At 38.1% G+C, this 19,742-nt stretch overlaps 1 protein-coding gene across 1 annotated transcript in view; it reads left to right on the top strand.

The window, feature by feature from the left end:
* GALNT14 (polypeptide N-acetylgalactosaminyltransferase 14) overlaps positions 1-19,742 on the top strand; it is a gene marked incomplete at its 3' end in the record, with an annotated part of 328,816 nt that overhangs the window by 198,728 nt on the left and 110,346 nt on the right. Inside the window, exon 3 of the mRNA XM_083376377.1 lies at positions 15,049-15,147. Coding sequence (XP_083232503.1) covers positions 15,049-15,147 — 99 coding nt within the window. The remainder of the gene's footprint in view (positions 1-15,048; positions 15,148-19,742) is intronic.

The following is a 19,742-nucleotide window of genomic DNA, read 5'->3' as shown; positions in this document are numbered from 1 at the left end:
AAATTGCATTGCAAATGCAGAAAGGAATACAGATTAATAAATAATTGTGAACTGATCCACATATAGATGTGAAGAGCATAAAATGGGAAGGATGCAAACAAACACGTCTTCTCATTATTCCAAAGCAATCTTTATCTATCAGTGTTATAGTATAGACTATCTCCAGTCCTAAAAATACAGTGTTCTTTATAGTGCAGTAACATTTCTGGCCATAAAGCCCGATGTAGGATGTTGCATACTGAAAATGCATCTCTTAAAAAAAGTAATAACAAGCAGAGTAGAGGAGGGGGAAGGGAGTAGAATTTTTATTGGTTTTATTTTAAAAAAATGTGTTGGCAATGTGGTGACCTATGAAACACCATAAGCAGCAGAAAACATTCATCCAGTGACAGCCTGAGGTAGCATGAGTGGCTCTTTGTGGGTCTGTTTTCATTATTACAGCATTTTTAGGGCTGCGTGCTGCAATTTTCACTTGCAGTGAGGTATTAAATTGAAATTACCCCAGATGTAATTGTCACACAGAATAATTCAGGACATGCTGAATTTAATGATTTCCAACCTGTGGGTTTTATTATTCAAGAGAGAAACACACGTGTCAATAGCTTCATCTGCAGTCTGCCTCTTCAAATAACAGGTTGTTTAATGAAGGGGGCTGCTGGGAAGAAACACAGAGAGCATTTTTGCCTCATCTTTTTTTTAAATAGTCAACTTATTGATCAAATGAATTCAATGATATCTAGCACCAAATGCTTTTTAGACGTGAATTTCTTATTTTATTTTCATTATAAGCCTTAGATTATAAATGATGACCTATTAAACAACTCTTACATTCTCATTAATTCTCTGGGTAGTCTATGGTACTCTTAACCATGTTAATTGAAATCAAGTTAGGGAATCAATGTCAGTGCCTGTTATGCTTCCCTCAGTTATTGCTGCAAAAGAAAGCCATGAAGGTCGTGATTCAAGGATGCAAATCTCTGATAAATTAGGAAAGCCATTAAGAAAGAATTCTAGTATATTGCCTAAGATAAAATAGAAACAAACGAGATCTAGTGAGTTAAAGGTTTAATTCATACATTTTTTCCTCTCTAGCCCCGGCAAGTGTAGGGTGGGCTTAAGGCCATCCACTTTTGGTAGGTGGAAGTGTTGTCACCTGACTGTTCTAACTGCAACCAACCCATCCAGATTTAGGTTGCTTGCATTTGACTTTGCCAGAACTAACTTTTTTACTGTTGCTTTTCTGATCCATGGTTCATGCAGTTATTTTCTCCTATATTATACATGAAACTCATAGCTATATATATCTAGAGATATAGAGATATATCTCGTGGCCTATCTCTGTATCTGGAGATATAGATAGAAATAGATAGAGAGATGGAGAAGTATATATATATATATATGTCCAGAATAGCCCCATAGTAAGATGGGGACCAAATAAAATAATAATAATTATAATGAAAGTACGATAATATGATGGTTAGTATTAGTCACTAGTAGAAATAACTAGGTTCAAATTTTGTTTAAAATAGATGAGGGTCTCAATCTCTTGTTAATAGTTTGATCTTAATGGAACTATAGTTTGATCTTACTAGAACTATAGTAGTGGGAAAGAGTCTTCCACTATGACTTCCATTACAATTCATAGTTTAACATTTTGGGTGCAAGACAGGCCATGAGATAACACTGGAAAAATATATTGCCACTACTAATTTGAGATATATTGGTTACCTCAGTAGAGAGTATAAAGTCAGAGCAAGAAAATATATTAAACATTTTAATGTATCAAATTTGACTTCAGCTGGCCTCTAGTTTTTCTAATTTAAATTTTAAATGGCCTGGGATCACCTATAGCTATTTATGCTCCTACCAAAATCATTCTTTTTCAAGACCCTCTATAACTCTGCCTCCATCTCTATATTTCTGTCAATTTGTCCTCCAATGCTGCATAGTAAAAAGATGAAAAGGCACAAAGAATAGTTGTGATATGATTACATATAAATAGCAAGGAGAGAACAATTTGCCAGAAGTTTGTGGTTTATAGGAAGTGAAAAATAATAACATTTTCTTTTTCCTTTTTTCCTTTCTGTTTTGAACTCTGCTTTCTCCCATTCTCATTCTCCTTTGCATTCTGCATTTCCTCATCACTTTTCCTCAATAATTATCTAATACTGTTCTCTGCAGTGAATTTTTAAAAATTATCCAATTTTCCCCCCAAGAGACAATGTATTCACTGATTTTTATCAGCATTTAAGTTTTGGTTCTTAATCATAGAAAATAATATGTTAGTCCCAATTATTTATTTTGGGCAGTTTGTCTCTTTAAAAGCACCAGTAGAGATGGAGAGGTTTTTTTATTTGAATTTGTTTATAACATTTGAGGAAATGGTAATTTTATTTTTGCTTATTTTTGGTGTTGCATCCATGGTGTTTACGATCATTGCCTCTCCTGTGAATTCAGATTCTGTTCATAGAGGTGTCAGTCTTTTAATCAGAAACAGAGAGTTCTTGGTACAAAATTGGATCAGAAAGAATCTTTACAATTTGAATAGGAACCCTCAGCCAAACATGCATGGATTCCTCTTTCAGTTTTTTGTCTTTCATTGCACAAAAGAATTTAACAATACAGTCATTTTTTTGCAATTAAAATAGCACAACTTTTTTATACCTCTTTCACTGTTGTCAAACCTCACACCACCTCAAACTGATGGAAATTGCAGACTGCAGATATTCACTTTGATGTGTATTATTTATTTTAATATTCTCATATCTTGTAGTGGTGTATATATTGTCAGCGACACCATCTAAAATCCAGATAAAACATACAGATCCCAGATGTCACACATACCCTATATATGATAAAATAATTCACTCAAATTCCTAGAAAGAGAAGATTGTTATCACCTAATGCTTGATTGGCTACACAGAATATTCTGTAGTTTTGGAGCCTTCCTGTGTGACTGCTTCATTACATCTCAAAAGGAAGTTTGAATATGATCTGCTGAGAAGATACATTCCCACAGCATGTGTACAATCACTCATATAAAATGATATATTTGTCAAAAATGGTCTAAATATGTTTTCCAGAGATGTTCTTGCATAGATGAACCATCCTGGGTCTGCTTACAGCATGAATGAAATCTATGTACAAACTCAGTTTTCATTGACTTGAATTCCTGAAAGAGAAGTGAAATAATGCACGTCAACATTTAGTGAGTTGACTTCAAAAATGATTATTTATTTAGTTACTTAATTCATAACTTGCACCCTTTGATAATCAGGCACTCATTTAACTGATTTAATCTTTAACTCATTTAAAAACAACATCAGAGGAATTAACATTTTAGAACTTAAAATAGTCTACATCACTGATATTCTGAAATGATAGAATGATAGAAATCTTTGTTGCTTTTCTGAAAGCAAATGAGAGGAAAACAACAACCTCCACAAAGTTCCTTAAGAGGGAATTGTAACAATGCTACTAAAACAACCAGTGTTAAGTATTTTTGCTTCTCCAGAATTAGAGATCTTGATATGGTTTGGAACGGTGCCATGCAATCGTCCTTGACAACAACCATACTTCATATTTTCCTATCAAAAAATTGTGATATGCTTCAAGTGGTGATGTCTAGCATCATTTGTATTTCTACAAATGCAAGATAGACAGCATGGGGAGCAGCACAGCAGTACTTAATTTGTAAAGAGGTTCACGTATGTTGAAATAGGACCAATAGAAGGAATATTCTATGGTAGGATGGGTTAGACCAGCCAGAAGAAAGCTTTCTAGTAATTTGGTTATTCTAATTCTAATTGTTTATTTGGTTATTCTAATTCTAATTGGTTATTTCAATATTTCAGAGAAATAAATTGGTTATTTCTTTATTGTAGCAATTGTTTAATTGGGCCCCCTCCCATTAGTTGTTTTGCAACAGCATCCACAATATGTTCTAAAATTTACTGCCTTACAGCTCATCTTAAGCAATGGGACATCTAACAGAGCTTTATATTATATGACAGAAAGTAGTTTTAAAAAGCCTGTTTTAGGATTTTGTTGATCAAACCAGCATTATGTACTATATTTGGAAACAAATTGACAGCCAGTGGCATTAATCCAAGAGAGGTGAAATGTAAACTACTAAACACAATATTTGCAGGTCTAGACATACTGTAGACTCTAAACATGTTCAGCTGCAGTGCCATGTGAAGCATATTTCAATAATACAAGCAAGAAAATATTAAAGGCCCAGCCAGAAGGGACATTACAGTATGGTATATTGGATGCTAAGTGAAAAATAAGAACTTCTACAAAAGTTTCCTGTATCCTCACCCCCACTGACGTGTTTCACCTTCACTTCCCAGATTGGGAAAGGTTGATCTATGATGATTGAAACCAGAGGCATTAAGTTGCCTGTCCTGGTCAAATCCTGACTATTCCATCTGGGCTTTAGGTGCCATGGAGCTAGGGTGCTTAAGTCCCATGGAATGATTCTTTTGCAATATGAAAGTCAGTAAATACAAATTCTTGGTAAGATTCTTGGTTGTGTTTCTTTTTTCTATGAATATTGCAATGCCCTGGGAAGATTTATCAAATATATTAGCTAAATTTTAAAGCTCTTCTAATCATATTTTGTTACCCCTGTGTATACCCCTATGTCTACTATTATGCAGCTAGGCTTTGCATTATTGTGTGTGTAATACCAGTCAAAGCTGAAAATAAAATTGAAAATCACCTTTGAGATTTCTGCTTTTATTCCTCTAGTTTTTCAAATTTTTAAACCATACATATATCCTAAATCAACTATGACAGTAAGTTCTGTGCAATTCCTTCTGCTCTGCTGGAATCAATATTGAGAAAACAGGCTGGCTCAATTAGAAAAAATATTAGAATCGGATGCTTCAAAAGCCTTCCAATTTCAGAGATAACATCTGGAATTACACGCACAGGCCCACAAATTATGGTCATAAACAATGTATGATGCAAAATAAGTGAGTGTAGCCAATACATTTAATATTTAAAATTCAACACTATCATTAAAAACTGAACCTTCCAATCTATAGCCAGATTGGGTCTATGTAGTCCCCAGGTACATTTCATATAATACCACTGAGTGAGTCAGGCTAACTAGGAGATATATAACAAGTTGAAATTGTGAGATGCCATCTAGCCCTGTCTGGTAGATCATTGACTGTGCTGCTGCCAGTTCCTACCTAGGAGACCCACTGAATTAAAAGGAGTCCCATTAAATAGAATAGAATAGAATAGAATAGAATAGAATAGAATAGAATGGAATGGAATGGAATGGAATAGAATAGAATAGAATAGAATAGAATAGAATAGAATAGAATAGAATAGAATAGAATAGAATAGAATAGAATAGAATAGAATAGAATAGAATAGAATAGAGCTGGTAGGGACCTTGGAGGTCTTCTAGTCCAGCCCCCTGCTCAAGCAGGAGAACCTCTACCATCTCAGACAGGTGACGGTCTAGTCTCTTCTTGAAAATTTCCAGTGATTGAGCGCCCACAATTTCTGGGAGTATGCTGTTCCACTGTTCCAACCATGGTTTGGAAACTGATCAAAGAGAGAAGCAACCTGGGCTGCCTGTTTATGGGGGCATTTTAGGTAGACAGGAAATATTGTTATGCAAGCTGCCCTCTCTTTTTCATGACATTTTCTATCTTCAAAGAAAAACAAGAAAGTTCAGTTGCCTCGTGAAAAAGCACCTTTCGGATAACTATGACCTGGATGACTGAGAATCTCCATAGTCAGTTTTCTATCAAGGTTTCTATGAACTTCTCCCTGCCACTCCTGCTACAGTTGCTGCTATCTCTGTGATTTGTGTCAGCCTCTTTTTTTTTTAATCAGATGAAATATCTTTTTTCGAGGAGGAAGAGGAGGAGGAGGAAGAGGAGGAGGCTGCTTAGAAAACATTCAGGCCGCAGTAAAATATGGAGCAAATAAATATACAGAGATAGGAACAATGATTTTAAGTAAATATTAATTTATTAGGCAATGATTGCACTTGCTGGCCTTGGCTTTATATTTTCACCATTAAGAGAGGCTTGAGGATAGCAGTTGGGATGCCGAATATATCCCCAGATGTGAACAGAAATAGAATTTCCAAGACATAAACTAAGGTAGCAAATTTATTTAGACCTAAATATTTATGGGGAATGGGGACTAGTATGTCTTCTGAAATACAATGTGAAGATTCAGAATTTATGGGCACAAAAAACAGTGATAGCGGTTAATATAAAGACCGTTTAAAAAGTTATGTCAGGCAGGTCTGTCAGTGGCTAATAATATTAGGAATACAAAAGTGGAATATCTGTTGTCAGAGACAGCGTGTCATCTGTATGATGGGAATGAACTAGAAATAATAGCTTTTGCTATCATAGCACGTTTGAGCATTTTGTGAACATCATTTTGCTGGCTATTCTGGGAGACTGATTTCTACACTGAATTAACATACAGTTTGATGCAAGGGGGATCTTGGGGATATTCGGCTTAAGAAATATATAAAACTGTGTTGGTTTTCAAGGCAGTTAGAAATAGAATTAAATCTATACAAACACGGCAAAATTAACTAAAATAGAAACAAGCAATAAAGAGAGTATTAATAAAATAATAATAGGGATACCATAGTCTTGTTTAAATTAATACATTGAGTACTTTCAATTCTGGAGGTATTTCTTTAAAAGAAAAATTCAAATTCACTCTTCATTCAAGCTTGATATACTGCTTTCAGATATAATATTAAACTATGGATTATTTCATCAAATAATCTTTCTTTTTCACTGTTGTCTCATTTTGTTGACTTATCTCATAGCTCTTCCTTTTTTTCCTAAAGTGTTGCTTTAGTGCAGGGGTGTCAAATTCGCAGCGTCACGTGACGTGTCGATGTATTGCAACTTTTTTTCCATGGCCAGCAATGGGGTGGGCACGGTTTTGCTATGATGCATCTGGCCCATGGGCCGGCAGTTTGACACCCCTGCTATAGTGTCTCTTAGAGGCTATGCAGCATCTCTCTCTCTGTCAGGCTGGGAAGGACCCAGGAAGTGGTCAGATAAGAGGCAGCATAGCCCACAGCTACATAATGGGTAGAGTGAGAGGCTCAGAAGTGACTTTCCCTGAGTTCCTGGGATGAAAAAATAGTCCTCAACTAATATCTGATCACTTAGCAACTGTTCAGAGTTACGATGGGCCCCCAGAAGGATACTTAGAACTTAAACTTGGAGTTCCAATAGTCTCCCCCATAGTCATATGATCACCTTTAGGGCACTTAGCAACCAGCCTGTGTTTATAGTAATTTACAGTACCGTGTGGTCATATCAATGTGATTTACAATATTTTTTGTCGGAAATGGGCATTTACTTCCAGTTTCAGCCAAAAATGCCCATTGCGGGTAATGGGTTTGCTTAATGACTACAGATTTGTTTAATGACCATGGTGATTTGCTTAAGGACCACCACAAAATAGTGTTGTAATATTGGTCATGTAATTATTGGTCATGTAATATTGGTCATGTAATTATCCATTTAGCAACCAGTACCTAGGTATGACCATAATTCTGGGTTCAATCACAGTTGTAACTCAAGGACTACCTGGCAAGAAGAGGGCAGGAGATTTGTACTTTCAGGCTTGCAAGATTTTGTTAATATAGCTTTACAATAAAATAGAGTTAGTTTGTCTGGCTCTCTTCCAGTTTGCTTAGCCAACTGGCATGGACGTCTGGAGGATGGCTCTCATCTTCCACATCCAGTTTCACATCGCTGGGGGGGGGGGTCCTAAAAGGGCTGAAGAGTCACCCTAGAGGGGCGACCAGAAAAAAGGGGCTTTTGCAGAAATGCAGGGGAGCTGCAACCCCCCCGTTAGTGCCTGCATTCCCTTCGTACCGGCGGACGAAAGACTGGCCATAGTCATATGGCCAGTTACTAGGCTGCAGACAGCCGAAGTCAAAAATGACTATTTTCATTGCTTTGGTAACTTCGGCTTTAACTGTCTCTGCCTAGGCTGGGGCTCTGCAACCTTGAGAACTTTAAGACTTGTGGACTTCAGCTGGCTGAGGAATTCTGGGAGCTGAAGTCCACAAATCTTAAAGTTGTCAAGATTGCAGTCTCCTGGCCTAGGCAGTTAGTGTCCCTTTAAAACATGTCATTTAAGGAGAAAAGAGGGACAGTATTTCAAAGTATAGTTCAATCTTTGGTTATTTAGGGAGATATAAAAGTAGCTACAAAGCATGTTGTTGTGTTGTTAGCTGTGAAGTCGTGTCCGACCCATCGCGACCTCATGAACAATGTTCCTCCAGGCCTTCCTGTCCTCTACCACCTTCTGGAGTCCATTTATGTTCACACCTACTGCTTCAGTGATTCCATCCAGCCACCTCATTCTCTGTCGTCCCCTTCTTCTCTTGCCCTCAATCTTTCCCAGCGTTAGGCTCTTCTCCAGTGAGTCCTTCCTTCTCATTAGGTGGCCAAAGTATTTGAGTTTCAACTTCAGGATCTGGCCTTCTAAAGAGCAGTCAGGGTTGATCTCCTCTAGGACTGACCGGTTTGATCGCCTTGCAGTCCAAGGGACTCGCAGGAGTCTTCTCCAGCACCATAGTTCAAAGGCCTCTATCCTTTGGCGCTCAGCCTTTCTTATGGTCCAACTTTCACTGCCATACATTGCAACTGGGAAGACCATTGCCTTGACTATACGCACTTTTGTTGACAGGGTGATGTCTCTGCTTTTTAGTGTGCTGTCTAGATTTGCCATGGCTTTCCTCCCCAGGAGCAAATGTCTTTTAATTTCTTGGCTACAGTCCCCATCTGCAGTGATCTTGGAGCCCAGGAAAATAAAATCTGTCACTACCTCCATTTCTTCCCCATCTATTTGCCAGGAATTGAGAGGGCCGGATGCCATGATCTTGGTTTTTAAGGTTCAACCCAACTTTTGCACTCTCCTCCTTCACCTGCAACAAGAGGCTCTTTAGTTCTTCTTCACTTTCTGCCATTAGAGTGGTATCATCTGCATATCTTAGGTGGTTAATATTTCTCCCGGCAATCTTAATTCCAACTTTTGATTCATCTAGCCCTGCCTTTCTCATGATGTGCTCTGCATATAAGTTAAATAGGCAGGGCGACAGTATACAGCCTTGCCGGACTCCTTTCCCAATTTTGAACCAATCAGTGGTTCCATGTCCAGTTCTTACTGTTGCTTCTTGACCCGCATATAGGTTTCTCAAGAGACAAATAAGATGGTCTGGTACTCCCATCTCTTTAAGAACTTGCTACAGTTTGTTGTGATCCACAAAATGAAAGGCTTTAGCATAGTCAATGAAGCAGAAGTAGATGTTTTTCTGGAACTCTCTAGCTTTCTCAATAATCCAGCGTATGTTAGCAATTTGATCTCTAGTTCCTCTGCCTCTTCGAAATCCTGCCTGTACTTCTGGTCGTTCTCGATCCACATACTGCTGGAGTCTAGCTTGTAGGATTTTAAGCATAACTTTACTAGCATGTGAAATGAGTGCAATGGTGCGATAGTCTGAACATTCTTTGGCACTTCCTTTCTTTGGAATTGGAATGTAAACTGATCTTTTCCAATCCTGTGGCCACTGCTGAGTTTTCCAAATTTGCTGGCAAATTGAGTGTAGCACTTTTACTGCATCGTCTTTTAAGATTTTGAATAGCTCAGCTGGAATACTGTCACCTCCACTAGCTTTGTTGTTGCTCAGTTTTTCTAAGGCCCACTTCACTTCACATTCTAGGATGTCTGGCTCGAGGTCAGTGACCATCTCATCATGGTTATCAGGGACATTAAGCTCATTTTTGTATAGTTCTTCTGTGTAATTTTGCCACATCTTCTTAATCTCTTCTGCCTCTGTTAGGTCCCTGCCATTTTGGTCCTTTATCATGCCCATTTTAGCATGAAACGTTCCCTTCATCTCTCCAATTTTCTTTAAGATATCTCTGGTCCTCCCTATTCTATTGTTTTCTTCTATTTCTTTGCACTGTTTATTTAAGAAGGCACTCTTATCTCTTCTAGCTATTCTCTGGAATTCTGCATTCAATTGGGCATATCTTTCTTTTTCTCCCTTGCCTTTTGCTTCCCTCCTTTCCTCAGCTATTTGCAAAGCTTCCTCAGACAGCCATTTTGCTTTCTTGCATTTCTTTTTCTTTGGGATGCTTTTAGTTGCTACCTGTTGTACAATGTTGCGAACCTCTGTCCATAGTTCTTCAGGCACTCTGTCTATCAGATCTAATTCCTTAAATCTATTTGTCACCTCTACTGTATATTCAACAGGGGTATGATTTAATTCACACCTGAGTGGCCTAGTGCTTTTCCCTGCTGTCTTCAGTTTTAACCTAAACTTTGCAATGAGAAGCTCACGGTCTGAGCCACAGTCAGCTCCTGGTCTTGTTTTTACTGACTGTATGGAGCTTCTCCATCTTTGGCTGCAGAGCACATCGTCAATCTGATTTCTGTGTTGACTGTCTGGTGATGTCCATGTGTAGAGCCGTCTCTTGGGTTGCTGGAAAAGAGTGTTTGCTATCACCATCGTATTCTCTTGATAAAATTCTATCAGCCTGTGCCCTGCTTCATTTTGTACTCCACGGCCAAACTTGCCTGTTATTCTGGTTATCTTTTGGCTTCCTACTTTAGCATTCCAATCTCCCATGATGATAAGGACATCATTTTTGGTGTTAGTTCTATAAGGTGCTGTAGGGCTTTGTAGAACCGGTCAATTTCATCCTCTTCAGCACCAGTGGTCGGGGCATAGACCTGGACTACTGTGATGTTGAATAGTTTGCCTTGGATTTGAACTGAGATCACAAAGCATAATGCATATATACTCAGTATTTAAGAACTAATCTTAACTCTGGCAGAAGGAGGGTCTCTTGGCCAGGGCCAAGGCAGTGGGGGCCGTTCCCTCACTGTTTCCAGGATGGCTTTGCGGGCCACATGAAACCACTTCGCAGGCCAGATCCGGGCCCCGGGCCTTGTGTTTGACATGTGTGGTTTAAAGGCTTCTTCCAGGCTTCTCTGCAATCTTCCATAGTGCTGTTTCTGACTAGACCACATTTAATAAGTTGTCTGATATTTCTTGGAGATAAAACTACCAGTGATTCATTTTCTTTCCTTTTTTTCTTTCTCTAGTCATGTTACATGAACCCTATACCTTTGTCTCTCAGACAGGAGAAAGGGAAGGCAGACACAGCCAGTTCTAACTATTCATGGCATCTGATTTGGGGAACACTGGTGCAAAAGAAAAGTGCTGAAAAGCTGTCAAAAAAGAAAGAATGGTCTTTTATAAATGGAACCAAATAGTATTTAAAGCTGTAGAGTGGAATCATTTTGAAATTTAAAAACTCAAGAATTTCTTTTTATCTTTTGAAGGGGACATTCCAGAGCTAAGCACTTTATTATGAGAAGAAGGCAGGAAAATCCAGCATGTACATTTAGAAACCATGATGAGCTTGCTTTCCTATTCTTCATCCTGCTAACTCAGGGAATAAATAAATAAATTTCAAAATAAGGGTTTTTTTCCAGAGCGTTATTGAACAGAAACACTCAACACCTATTGAACAGAATATAAACAACAGAAAATTGTGAAACAGTTGTCTTCATAAATGTAAATGTGGCAGCTATCTGTTAATTTCTTACATATTCATACATTGCATACATACAATTCTATGCAATTCTGGCTTTTGAAAAATTACTTTTTTCTATTTTACTTCTAATCATAAAAGATTAGAAGAGACTAGCATTGTCCTGTGCAGTAATCCACTATACAACATTCCTGACAGATGGCTATCCATCTGTCAAGTAAAAAGAGTCTATTGCCTCTCAAAGATATCCAAACAGATCTGATTGTTAAAAAGTTATCCAGTTGTCCAATCAAAATCTGTATGTTTGTAAATCAAGCCCATAGTTTCTTATTGTGTAGATTAGAAGTACTCTGATAATTCTGCTCTGTCTCCCACATGCCAGTTGAAGGAAATGATGACTGCCTTCCAAAGTCTGATCTGCCTCAGCAGCAAAGCATAGTAGGAAATGTGTCTCCACCAGAGGTTGGAGATAGGAGAGGCAGGGTGAGAATGACTCCTTTGGTGCCATGGATCTTCTGACACCAGGTCTGATCTCATTGTGATAACAATCTAGAACCAAAGAACTAACAGCAAAGAAGCCATTCTCCCCTGCTTCTCTTTTCCTGCTGCTTCTGCTGCAGATACAACCTAGAGGCAAAGTAGAGGCTGAAAGTAGAGAGAGAGAAAGAGGGTAACTGGGTCTTTCAGGGCCAGTATTCACTGCACCAAAAGACATGTTTTTCCCTGTAAAGTTAGCTTGGCTTCCTTTCCCACTAGGATGCGGTATCAAATGGAAAGGACATTGATTGGGAAAGTGGTCCATGAGTGACAGCAGAAGAGACTAAAGGCAGCTTCATTTTAATGGCCTCTGATGGCTCCATGACTTTTTAGGGATGTCTGCAGAACTATCAGTGCTATGAGGAAGTGCTGCCCGCATGCCAGCAGCTTGACAGGAGAATCTGGTTGCTTTGCTAAACTTACCTTGATGCCTGCTCAACATAGCTTGTCTTGGCAAACTGGAAAAAAAAACCACCATATTTGCAGTGGTGCAAAAAATTACAGGGAGAGGCTTTCTTCCCAGTGAGCTGGGAGTAATTTAAGGACAATATCAAGCATTCATGTCCATGACAAACAGTTAATGGGATGTTTTTCTGTGTTCAGCTGTGCAGAATGTGTGTATGAACCCTGAATCACAAGCTATGGTTATTAATTGGGAACTAGTACAAATAAGTACTTAAGATGTGCTTTTTAAAAAAAACAAAAGCAAAACTAAGATCGTATAAAGACTTATTTTGGAATATTTTCTCCCCTGAATTCCCAGCAGCTTGGATACCCCTATTAATACAGAAGTAGAAAGTAGATACTTCAGGAACACACAAGATAGATTGTTACAGTCAATGATAAAATAAACCATGATTTTTCAAGAACTTGAAAATAATGTTTGGCTGACTAGCTTTAAAAAGTGGAACAAAAGAAATATAGCAAAATTGTATGATGAGCTCGTGGCATTTTTTTTTAAAAAAACCTCACGGCTGTTTGGAAAATAGATGGAGGAAAAAGTATTAGGTATGTTGACCATCTAGAATCATAATAAAGGCAGGATTTTAAAAATCTGAAAAAAATGGATGGAATGGATAGGCAGACAGAGAAAGCAGAATCCAATAGCCTTGTTGGATCCATTCACACATCCATTCTAGAACATCGATCCAGTCAGTACATTGGATAAGCTCTCAAGTTTGCTTCCTTGTTGCTTCCCAACAATTGGTAGTTAAGATATGCTACCTGTGATTCAGGAGTTGGTATACCTGCCCCAAGGCTAGAAGCCATTGATAGCTGAAAATTCCAGAAGTATTTCTGATTTCCTTTAATGTCTCCAAATTTGTGGCCATCATCACATCTAATGGCAGAATACTTATAGCTTATGTCTTTTTTTCTAATTTATTTCTAAATACCCTCACATTTCATTTTAATGGATGACTCCGGGCACTGACACTGAGAGACAGAAAAAACTTCTCTGTCCACATCATGTGTGTGATTTTGCATTCTTCTCTTGTGTCTCCTTTTGTAGCTGCACTCTAAGCTAAAAGGTTGAAGTGCAGTAGACTTTTTGTGTGGAAGAGATGTTCTAATCTTTGAATCATTTTGGTGGCCCTTTTCTCTTACAAAACTCATTATCCATTCTTCTGAATAGGCTGTATACTTAGAATCAAAGAAGTGCTATATTAGACTGACTGTGCTTCGGCCTGAATGGTTAACTTCAGGAAGCGGTGATAGGAAATTGCTTTCTAGAGAGAAGTCAGCCTATTCCTTCATGCAATTTAACTTCTACGTCAAGAGCTAGGCAAGGGCTGCACTTAAAAATTTGGAGGCTGCTGAGTGCCACAGTGAGATGCTGCATGTTCATTTGGGGGTTTTGTTGTAGAGAGTTATGGGATTTTCTTTTTTAAAAATAGTGATGCAACTATTTTCCAGTTTACCTTACAGCAGGTCTATAGAAGATATGGACCACAAACTGCCCACCAAGCAGCCTTGTGTGGCCCATTGATATCTTTTGAAAACTTGAACAAATCCACTGCTGCCAAGGAAAACCTCTGCAGTCTACGTTTTCACCATCATCTCCTATATCAAACATCTCCAGGCCTCACTGTCAGTGCCAGTCCCATTGCTACCACTATACCACTAGCCATTGTAGAGCTGATTGACATGCCAGCTATTCCTCTGTGGCCTGCAATTATTTTTAATGTAGTAATGTGGTACTTTTCTCTCTATGAATTGTGCTGGCCTGCCTTGCCATTTTGATCAGCTCCTTACTTTAAACAGGCAGAGGATTTTGCTATTAGTTTCAGCAAACATGCATCAGAGGGTACTTCAAGGGGTACAAAGAAGGGGACTTGCAGATTGTCTATCTCTGTTCTATATGAAATTGCTGGGACATCACTCACAGACCTAAATTGAAGAGACAAGTGGATGATGTTCCTATGACCTCTGTGTGCCTATTATCTAATCTATCTGGGTCACTCTATATTCTGCCTAATGCTCAGCCACTATAATGGATTGTGGGCCAATAAAATGAATCTAAATCTAGACGTGATGGAAGTGTTTGTCTGGCTTTATGGTGTTTAATTTGGTCAGGAGGGTTTTATGTTCAGGTTGCCAGTTTGAATCTGTTTTTGGATCCATTGCTACACTAATGTTCACATTTTTATCAAATTAGATCTGATTCAGGTCTGTCTTAATGATATTTTTATCCTTTTCTCACCAAAAAACAACAACCCTACCATCCCAGGTCTGAAGTCTCAGAATAATTGTATTATCACCTCAGGTTTTTGTCAAATATAATATACCAAGATTATTGTCAGTTCTGTGTTCAACTACATTATTTCAAGATGCCTAGCATTTTCTGTTAAGAAAGGAACTTACTGAATAACACTTTCTTAAGTTTTTCATAGATTAAGAAATACTTCTTTATTTTTTCATTCAGGTGTACTACTTTACACTATCGTACAGATCTGCCACCAACCAGCATCATTATCACCTTCCATAATGAAGCTCGGTCTACATTGTTGAGGACAATAAGAAGGTAAGATTTATTCACATAGAACTAAAAGGGAGAGGTGAATAGTATCCAAGATTTCATTTATTTTATAAATGTTTTAGGTGTGTGTCGTGTGTGTGTTTCACTTTGAGAGCGGGCAACTAAATTTCATTTTTGATGTGTCCGTTGTGCCCACAGTAAAACATAACATTAAAGATTATCTTATCTTATCTTATCTATCTTATCTTAACATTAAAAAAATAATTGAAATTATTTTAATAAAAAAAGGCCAAATTAGCTGCTATGGACACCAAATGAGCATGCATACATAGGCATGAGGCTGTACGCATAAGGAGTAAACAGAGTGTAGAAAAGGAGCAACAAATTTTAAGTAATTAATTATATGAGTTTAGAAAAAGAAAACAAAATATAGCTAAAATCAGTTTAACTAGTTTATACCAACTCCATTCATTAAACATCTTCTCTGTTTTCTATCCTAGCAAACCATCCATAATTTCTACCACATCTGTACATTGCTTCATTCATAACTTTTTATTCTTTCAGTTTATTATTTCAGCATGCTTGTTTGGAACTGATTGTTCAGTTCTGTACTTCAGACACATTATTTCAGTACTCATTTATTCTTAACCTGTCACTTCTTGTTTTATTTCTTAAGTACTCCATTCCCATTGCATTCAAGATGCTTTTGTTTAAAGGTAAAGGTTCCCCTGCACACGCGTGCTAGTCGTTTCCGACTCTAGGGGGCGGTGCTCATCTCCGTTTCAAAGCCGAAGAGCCAGCGCTTGTCCGAGGACGTCTCCGTGGTCATGTGGCCGGCATGATTAGACGCCAAAGGCGCACGGAACGCTGTTACCTTCCCACCGTAGTGGTCCCTATTTTTCTACTTGCATTTTTACGTGCTTTCGAACTGCTAGGTGGGCAGAAGCTGGGACGAATAACAGGCGCTCACTCTGTTACGCGGCACTCGGGATTTGATCCACCAAACTACCGACCTTCTGATCGACAAGCTCAGTGTCCTAACCCACTGAGCCACCGCGTTTTGTTTATGTACCCCTAAACTCACTTCCTTATAATAAAGTAGAAAAAACCACAACTATTTTGCTCCTTTAGCAAACATTCATTCCTCTCAGTAGACATCATACTACCCACTATCTTTCCACCAACATTTGCCCATCTTAAAATTCCTTCATCCCTTTTCTCATCTTTCATGAACATTCTACCAAGATACACAAATCAATCTGTGTGCTCTAATTTTTCATCATTTAGGTATAACTTGCAATCATTCACTCCATCTTGTCTGTCAAACACAAGTATTTTGGACTTTGACACATTAATTTTCAAATGCTCTTCATTGCATCATGCAATCAACTATTCACTGCAAATCAATCAGGTTCTCAACCAACAGCGGAGCATTATCTGCATACAAAAATGCTTATATATTCATGTCCCAACTAACCTATCTCTAGCTTCACCACAAGCTTTACTTACACATTTATTCCTTATTTCATGCCTGTCATGTGCTTCTTGTAAATCAGTAAATGTACAATAATTCTTCCTTGCATTTATACATTTTTCAATGATATGCTAAAATAATAAAAAAAAATCTGATCTTGTTCCCTGCCTGGCATAAAGCTGCATTGTACTTCACAAATTTTACTTGTCATCCTTGCCCCCTTTTGATCAGTATTCTTTCAGACCATCCCCCAAACACTTATCAAAGTGGTTCCCCTGTAGTTTTTCCAATCATTCTTCCTATTTTTTCATTCTCTAAGAGAATGACTGTGGCTTCTTCCAATGATCAAATGTGATATAGTCTTCACACATACATTAAACAACTTGCATAGTTATTTTATAAACACGCCACATCCATATTTTAATATCTTTCCACTAATAATCTCTGCACCTCAAGCCATGTTATTTTTCACACCATTTATGACTGCTTTTCATTATTTTATCCACCAGGTGTCCTTTTTAATATTTATCATTGTCATAATTTCGCACACTTAGTGGCACTGAACTTTTTTTCTTCTATTTACTCTGAGTATCTCTTCTGTTTCTCTGTTTCTACAATCTTACATCCTCCTCTATTTATTTTGTTGGGAATTAACATATTTTTATATTTATATTGATTCCTTTTCTGGATGCATATATGAACAGTAATGCTTAAACTATATGCTCCAAACAAACCTTTTTCTAAACAGATTTCACCAGTCACAATACTCATTCATCCTTGGGTCTCTGAATGGCCTAATCTCTTTTTAAAAATACTTTCTTGTCTTGCTCCCATTCATCTATTTATATCATTTAATACAATAATTTTACCTCCTGAATCAAATTAATGAGAATGTTACTCACTAATCTAAAACCACTTAGTTCTTCCTATTCTCACCATTCATTGGAGTATTAACATGTAACATTCACCAATGTATAGATTCCTACTTTTATACACATCTGCAACAACTTTGATGCCACCAGTTTGTACTTATTGACGTGTACCGTATTTTCTGGCGTATAAGACAACTGGGCGTATAAGACGACCCCCCTACATTTCCTGTTAAATTATAGGGTTTGGGCTATACCCGCCATATAAAACTACCCCTCTTCCAACGCACACCAAATAAAAATTAAAAAAACATCAGATTTGATTTTAATATGGTAATTTTAATTCAAATGCTTATGACATGCAGGTACTTAGTAGGAAAACTGTCACTTATAAACATAAGGCTGTTGGTCATCAAACATGTAAACATAAAACAGTGCAAGTGGATTAAACTTTAATAATAATAATAATAATAATAATAATAATAATAATAATAAGAAGAAGAAGAAGAAGAAGAAGAAGAAGAAGAAGAAGAAGAAGAAGAAGAAGAAGAAGAAGAAGAAGAAGAAGAAGAAGAAGAAGAAGAAGTAGTTGGAAGGGAACTTGGAGGTCATCTAGTCCAACCCCCTGCTAAGGCAGGAAAGCCTATACCATTTCAGACAAATGGCTGTCCAGTTTCTTCTTAAAAACTTCCAGTGTTAGAGCATTCACCACTTCTGGAGGCAGGTTGTTCCACTGGTTAATTGTTCAGGAAGTTTCTCCTTAGTTCTAGGTTGCTTCTCTCCTTGACTAGTTTCCATCCATTGCTTCTTGTCCTGCTTTCAGGTGCTTTGGAGAATAGCTTGGCTCCCTCTTCTTTGTGGCAGCCCCTGACATATTGGATCACTGCTATCATGTCACCCCTCACTCTTCTCTTCGTTAAACTACACATACCCAATTCCAGCAACCGTTTCCTATTTTCCTAATTCACTTTTTCACTTTTCCTAATTCACTCTAAAGCTTTCCCTGCGCAGAGCCTTAAGTAACACCATCTGCCTGCAATTAGTGCAGGTTCTCATCCCACCAGGCTCAAGGTTGAGTCAGCCTTCCATCCTTCCGAGGTAGGTAAAATGAGGACTCAGATTGTTGGGAGCAATAAGCTGACTTTGTAATAATGCCGCTTGGGGGTAGGGGGCAAAAGCCCTAATAAGCAGGCATATACATAGAATGAAGGCTATTGCTAAGCACATTGATTTGTGCTTTAAATTGTAAGCCGCCCTTCGGAGAAGGGCGGGATATAAATGGGATTAAAAAAAAAGACCAAATGGGAGATCTGCTCCAGGTTTTCCAGCCAGCCCACCCAGTTCCTGAGTCAAATGTGTCCTTAGAGCTAAGCAGCTGCTCTGGCTATGGCACTCCCCACCTGCCTTTCAAGTTGCTCTTGCATTCCCCACCTGCCTACAGCTGCTCTTCAACTTTAGAAGGAAAGATGCCCAGACCCCAGCCTGTAAAAAATCACAGACTGCAGCTTCTTCTCCAATTGGTCCCGCTTTCCCTGCACAGACTAAATGGGAGATCCGCTCCAGGTTTTCCAGCCAGCCCTGTCCCTAAAGTTTCAGCACCCGGCGTATAAGACGACCCCTGACTTTTGAGAAGATTTTCATGGGTTAAAAAGTCGTCTTATACGCCAGAAACTACGGTACTATACCAATGAACCTATGACTGCACTTCTCTGCATACATTAATATTCCACTCCACAAGATTACATCATTTGCATTCTTTCTCTTAATTCTATAGACAGCATATTTCATTTCATTCATTATGTCATGCTCTTTTTTCTTTTACCTCTTATACATGCTAAATCTTCCATATATCACACTGGTGATAAAGTAGCTCCATAGAAAGTGCTCATGCTTGGTCAGTTAAGGCCTTCACCTAAGAATTTGTAGTATGATAAAGGGTAAACTGGTTTATCAGCCTTAGTCACATCCATAACCCTTGCATCAATTCTGTGCTAATCGTAAGAATAGTACCCAGTCAGTGTTGGTATATTTTAGTTAACATGCTGCATGTTTTACTCCACACATTTTTCATGCTTTTCTGGGCCTACTTGGATCTAACAACTATCTTGCAGGCCGGAAAACCACTGTGTACAGCCTTCCTAGAAGGTAGATGCAGTGTGCTGACATATTGTAATGGCCTGTGAGAATAACCTAGGAAGACAACAAGAAGAGCTGCATCTTATCCCACAGAAAGAATGGAAGCATGGAAAGTGCCTCAGAAAGGACCTTCCCTAGTAATCTAGAAAGTAAAAGTAATG

This window comes from Vipera ursinii (assembly GCF_947247035.1).
Source record: "Vipera ursinii genome assembly, chromosome: 1".
In the NCBI taxonomy this organism is placed as follows: Eukaryota; Metazoa; Chordata; class Lepidosauria; order Squamata; family Viperidae; genus Vipera; species Vipera ursinii.
The sequence above is the reverse complement of the archived record's forward strand: the minus strand, read 5'-3'. Positions and strand labels throughout refer to the sequence as shown.